The 6,351-nt window shown below is 39.0% G+C and overlaps 1 protein-coding gene across 1 annotated transcript; it reads left to right on the forward strand.

The window, feature by feature from the left end:
- Positions 1-382: 382 nt before the first annotated feature.
- On the forward strand, positions 383-4,079 carry LOC109473185 (galactose-3-O-sulfotransferase 3-like). Its single transcript, XM_019773068.1, has 4 exons — positions 383-604; positions 2,104-2,382; positions 2,758-2,931; positions 3,775-4,079. Exons 1-4 carry the CDS (start codon positions 413-415, stop codon positions 3,982-3,984), a joined length of 855 nt encoding a protein of 284 aa, XP_019628627.1. The 5' UTR covers positions 383-412; the 3' UTR covers positions 3,985-4,079.
- The last annotated feature ends 2,272 nt before the right edge of the window (positions 4,080-6,351 follow it).

Consider the following 6,351-nt stretch of genomic DNA (forward strand, 5'->3'; position numbering starts at 1 on the left):
ATAGCCAAATCTGCCTGTAACATCGAGTCTCTTGAAATCTGTTGTACTTTTTATTCCAACATTTATCAAAAGACATGCATGGTGACGGTACACTCATGTTTTCAACTTATTTTCATGCCGCCACCAACGCAGAGGACATACGCACGGATAAACAATAGACACACTCAATTTCACCTAAGTCGATTGAGGAAAGTCGCGTAAAGTGCCTTAAATTTCCCAAGGACACCGTTGAAGATCGGTGCCATGGCAGGATTCGAACTCGGGACCTCCTGGTCCGAGCCGAACACAGCACCACGTGACTTGGTGTAGACCAATTATTTTAAAACAATGTTAAGGCATTGTTGTTTTTCCCTTTTTTCTTGCCTGAAATTTAGCTCTCATTCGAGAACCTTTAAGTCACCTGAAGTCGTGCATGAGGTTCTACAGTCTTCCTAAGCTACTGAAGATCACATCTACAAACCCCATCAAGACCTTCCTGGAGAACCCGTGGAAGTACAAAAACCTGTCTGAGGCCTACTTCAGCTTCTGTAATGTGACCTGGGACGGCACCAGAAACCACTTGGCTTTCGACTTGGGCTACCCTACTGAGGGAGCCGATGATATGGTACCGTATCATCATGAATTATTGTCATAAGAATGTCATAACGGTTTATAATCTTTTGTTAACATCAATAAACATCAATTAGTTTCATACCTCAATGTCAGTACATGAAAGATACAAATTTTGCATTATAGCAAGGATGAAAGGTCTTTACCATACGTTTATGCTCTCACAAGCTAAGTACGGGCCATGTTTAAAGTAAAGTAAAAAATAATAATAATAAATAACTAGTTGTATGATAAGTAAAATGTACAGATATATGTTACTACATGCATCAACTGCTATGTTTAGTTTCAACTTCTTCTCTCCTCTTATGATAGCTGTAGATATATGCTATCTAAATGTTTAAAACTGGGAAACTGATCCATATATATACAGGATATTTCTCTCTTGTCTGTATAACGCACAGTCAATAACCAAATGACATTCTCATTCAATTTATCTGAATTACAGATTCTTTGTTGTCGAGAAATTTATTAATGTCAGCCTTTAAATATGGAGTTTATAACTTCGCCATTTTGGAGAATTTTTTTCAATGGGAATGAATTTGGCCATAAACATAAAAATACAAAAAAAAAACATAAAGGAACTAGAGAGGCCGACATTTGCTTGGGAGCAAATACAGCATATTTCAGTCCATCTCCCTCCCACGCAAAGGTGGACTATTCCAAACTTACCCCAGTGTAAACTGGTAAAGATTCTCAAATAAATGAACTATATGGTAGCTATGTAATTGAGAACAAAGATGCAAGAACAAGCACATTGAATCTCGAAAGCTTTACTAATCTTATTATAGGTATGCAAATACTAACAATGATGAGATTTGATACATTTTGAAGGTCTTAGGCACATAAAATTGAATGTGTGGGTCATTACGCATGCCTTACGTGCAATGTGACCTCAGGTAACCCGCAATGGAACACGTGTTCCATGGATGGAACGGACCATTCTTTAGATAGAACATGGAACGGGTACAGCACTTTTGGCCCTTTTTTGTTGAAAATAGCCATTAAAGTCCCCCAAATGAGTCATTTGGAAGTGGTGTATACCAAATATGTGACTGCTATTCTGTAGACACATGTTCAAGGTACCCTTATACCGAATTTCAGATCATTTGGTTGTAAAACCAGGGCTCAGGATCCAAAAATCCATTTTTTGGAGAAAAATGCCCCAAAAAACCTTCATAAAAATTTTTCAAAGGCATGTATCAAAAAAATGAAAAAAAAACCCTAGGGGTATTGCCCACTCTACCTCCATGCCAAATTTCAAGTCATTTGGCTGAATGATGGCAGAATTGAATCCCTTTGACTGTTTGGCAGGAGAAGGAGGAGGAGGAGGAGAAGAAGAAGAAGAAACATCAGAGAGCACAGTATATTTCATCCATACCATAGTATGGACTGAAATATAAATAGCAGTAGTGATGACCATCGACCCAGCATCTACGTATGAATATCTGATGAAATATTTCTTTTCTTTCTCTACTTCTTATAAATTCTAAACAGGAAGCAGCTGAAAGATACATCAAAGAATTAGAATACGACTTCAAGCTAGTCTTGTTGCTGGAGCACCTTGACGAGTCTCTGGTTCTCCTCAGACGTCTCATGTGTTGGGAGATGAAAGACGTCGTGTACGACACCGCGCCAAAGAACGTCGTGAATTACTCCTACGAGTCCTACAACGCCACACCAGAGGAGCTGGCCAACCTCCGGAGGTGGAAGGCTGTGGATTACCGTCTGTACGACACGTTTAACAGGTCCTTGTGGAGGAAGATAGCAGGACAGGTAAGGGAACAACAACATACCGGGTTTTGGGGTTTTGTTATTATTGGACTGTATGATGTAATTTAATTTTGGATTACACCACTTTCCGAGTTCTCGATCAATCAATCAATCAATCAATCAATCAATCAATCAAATCAATCAATCAATCAATCAATCAATCAATCAATCAATCAATCAATCAAATCTATCTATCTATCTATCTATCTATCCATCTATCGATTAATCAATCAATCAATCAGTCAATCAATCAATCAATCGATCGATTGATCAATGACACAGTCCAACTCATAAGTCAGCCACCCAAAACGATACTCCCATACCCGGAAGTAATTATGCCTTATTGTCTTTCTCGTGAATCATTTCTCGACCACCCAGGGACCAGATTTCTACCGTGAGCTCCACCACTACCGGGAACTGAAGCAGAACATCAGCTGGTTCTGTCATGGAGAGCAACGCAGGAAACCTAAGCTCACACTCACTGTGAAAACTTCCCAGTGGAGTCCACAGTTTGTCGTTGATGCCAGATATTGCAAGGAGATGGCTACAAGGGTACGTGCAATTTTCATAATTTTGGACTAGGTGCACTTATATGTTACATAAAGATGGTGCAAAAATGGGGGTGCATAACATATGAAGTAAAGTAAAATTTAAACAAAGCATATTTATAAATCTTGAATCTAAAATTCTATTGCTAACTAGTTTTAACCAATGGACAAAAGTAAGGTTTTAATGTGTTCTTTGTGCAGATGGGACTAGGTGAAGGTAAATATCAGGGAATTGCTGTATACTAGTGTACAATAGTTTCTTTACGTACGTTATCTTATACGAATATCTTGGTGCACAGATGCACTAATAGTCAAAATTTAGGTGCACAGCTCCAATTTTAGGTGCACAAATGTACATATGAACGCAGTATTTCCAGCACTGCAGTAAAAACAACAGTTCTTTAATTTTGTACCTTCATAAAAAATGGAGGTAAACATGGTCTGTCTGATTGTTTTTGTGTCTGTCCGTCTGCGTGTATTCTTAACCGCATATTGGTGGAAAGCCTGCATGGATTGTAATGATACTCACAGGAGGTCTTGAAAAGACGAGGGCCGTGGTCAAAGGCCTTCTGGCGGATGTGATACGTACTGCAGCAGACATTTCGGTATAAAAGTAGAATGGTTAAAGCCTCCCGTTTGAATTTGTGGCAGATCTACGGTGGCCAATTGTCAGTGACCAATGTGACAGTGTCTTGTCGTTTGGTTTCAGCTTTGCCACCAAAAGACCTGTTTGGACATTATTTGTTTTACTGTAATACAGAACCACCGCAAATTATTGTTTATTTCACCACAAAAGTTCAGTCCTCGAAAAAATACAAATCAACCTTTCTTCTTTTTCTTTTTGCAGTCATGGGACATGATGAAGGAAATACGACAGAAAGAGTCATTTAAAGTGGACACACGGTGGGAAATCGTCTTGCCGGTTATAAATGTACGTTCAATCATCAACGGACGGCCAACCTTCAAATACAGGATTGAACAGATAAAATATGTGAAAGAATTGCGAAGGAAAATCCCAAAACATAAGACATTTAGGAAGAGAAGAAATCATGGATAGATATATTAGATAAATCGCTACGTCCTAGTCTAGTTTGTCTTTGTTTATATAGATAGATTACCTAGGTTATTACCTCCATGAAAAATGGAGGTATTGTTTTTGGCGCATCTGTCTGTCACTGTGTGTGTGTCTGTGTGTGTGTTTGTGTTTCCGCACATTTGTAGTCAGCATAACTTCATAACGCCTTTATGGATTGTGGTAATATTTGGTATGCTGGTAAGTCTTAGGAAGACGAAGGTCAAGGTCAAATATGGGCCTTCTGGTGGATGACCTTGGTACTGCAACAGAACTTCCGTTTTTTTTATCTTTTGTCCTGAACATGCTATGGTCTTGAATTTTTAGTGACGGATAGATTTTCCTGTCAGGAATAAATGGTGTGGGTTTGGCCCCCCTAGCAGCTTGTTCTGGAACTGCAGGAGACCTTCGGGCGAAATCTTTAAAAGTCAATAAGTCCAGATAGGAACAACGTATTTTCATAATTTTTGGTAGGTAGGTAGCTGAGAGAGAGATGTACATAATTAAATGCAAATTATGCAAATGAAGACTTTATTTGCACAAATAATGAGGAAATTCTATGATTACAGTGTTTTACACTATATAGTACTTTTATACATGTAATGTATGTAACCTATGGCAAACGGAACATCAACAGATACTAATTATGCAAATTATGACCTAATTTGCATAATTAATGCGAAAATTATATGATTTCTTAATGGTGAATGATGGGAATGTCATACTTTGGACATATGTATGTTAATCAAAAGTTCACATCACGATGCATATATTATGCTAATTCAGAGGTCATTTTCATAATTACAGAAGAAATTTACATTTACTTATCAAGCCCATATTTCATTGAGGTATGAGATCTCAGAACTCTTGTTAGTTGTTGAAATTGTTCACCTTGATTGTATGCGATTTAAACTTCATGTATCTACCTTAAGTAGCTTCTTGTCCATTGTCCTTTAGAGCTACGGCCATGGCTATTTAGGCAGCCCTGGTTATGTATTACAGCCGAACCGATACATGTACACAAAGAAAGGTATAAGGAATGTTGTACAAGTTTATATAGCGTATTTCTCTCTTTGGCGGCCAAAGTCTTGCTATAAACGTATATATATTCCGTTACCAAGCTGTTACTTCCTTGATTCTTCCAATTTTCAAACTGTCACACTTCTGCGTTAATAAATTATTTAGAAGTTTTGTATGAAGACTCAGTCAACCGCTTGAAATATCGACGTTTTTCGTTGTGCGTGTATAGCACATCATGCCCGTAGCCAGGATTTTGAATGGGGGGTTCTTCCCACTGCTTGAGGGAACCTCGAGCGCCGGCGCGAGGCTAGGGGGGGTCCGTGGGCTTGTTCCCCGGGAAATTTTGAAAAATGAACCTTCTAAAATGGCATTTCCTGCATTTTTGAGAGGATTTTCAAGAAAAAAAATCAGTGATATATTTTTATTAAATGACAAAGGGAGCAGTTTTTCTACGATTCCAGTCCATCTCTTCAAGAAAAGTCTTGGACCTTTACATAAAATGTGGACCAAAAACTGGATCTTTACATAAAATGTGGACCAAAAAGTGGACCTTTACACAAAATGTGGACCAAAAACTGGATCTTTACATAAAATGTGGACCAAAAAGTGGACCTTTACACAAAATGTGGACCAAAAAGTGGACCTTTACACAAAATGTGGACCAAAAAGTGGACCTTTACACAAAATGTGAACCAAAAAGTGGACCTTTACAAAAAATATGGACCAAAAAGTGGACCTTTGAGGCTTGTTTGGGGGTTCTTCCGTTCTTCCCTAGCGGGAACCAATAGGCGGGCAGCATTTCGGCCACACCCACAACCCGCGCTTTAGCAAGATATGGTTGAAAAAGATGTTTCTCAAACTTGTTCAAAAGATACATTTGTAAATTGTTTTCAGAAATTCTGTGTCTTTGAATAGTTGGAGCAAAATAACTACCGAGCCGAGTTAAACCATTTCGGCACTGGGCTTCTGGTGCTTACGTCGGCCACGCGGCGTACAGAACAATATCTTAGGCCAAGTCTTTATCTGTGAAAATGTAAGAAAAGAGGCCTTGCAGTCCTGTCCTGTCGATAACCTTGTTGTCCCGATTAAACTATGTTACCCAGGCGGTATGATCTCGAAAATATGAGTGGCAGCATGTCGATACCCTTTTTAAAGACAAGGTTTGATTTGCCGATTACGAGTTTCCAGTGCTGAAGCCGCCGACACACCAAGTGTTGACGTACCTTCGGCACTGGAGATCCAGGACGGAAGCCGCCTCACCTCTGTATACCGAGTGCTGAGAAAGGAACCCGTAACTTCGGTACTTGCATTATTTTCACCCCAAATACACCA

Source organism: Branchiostoma belcheri, unplaced genomic scaffold, assembly GCF_001625305.1.
Source record: "Branchiostoma belcheri isolate BF01 breed outbred unplaced genomic scaffold, Haploidv18h27 scaffold291, whole genome shotgun sequence".
In the NCBI taxonomy this organism is placed as follows: domain Eukaryota; kingdom Metazoa; phylum Chordata; class Leptocardii; order Amphioxiformes; family Branchiostomatidae; genus Branchiostoma; species Branchiostoma belcheri.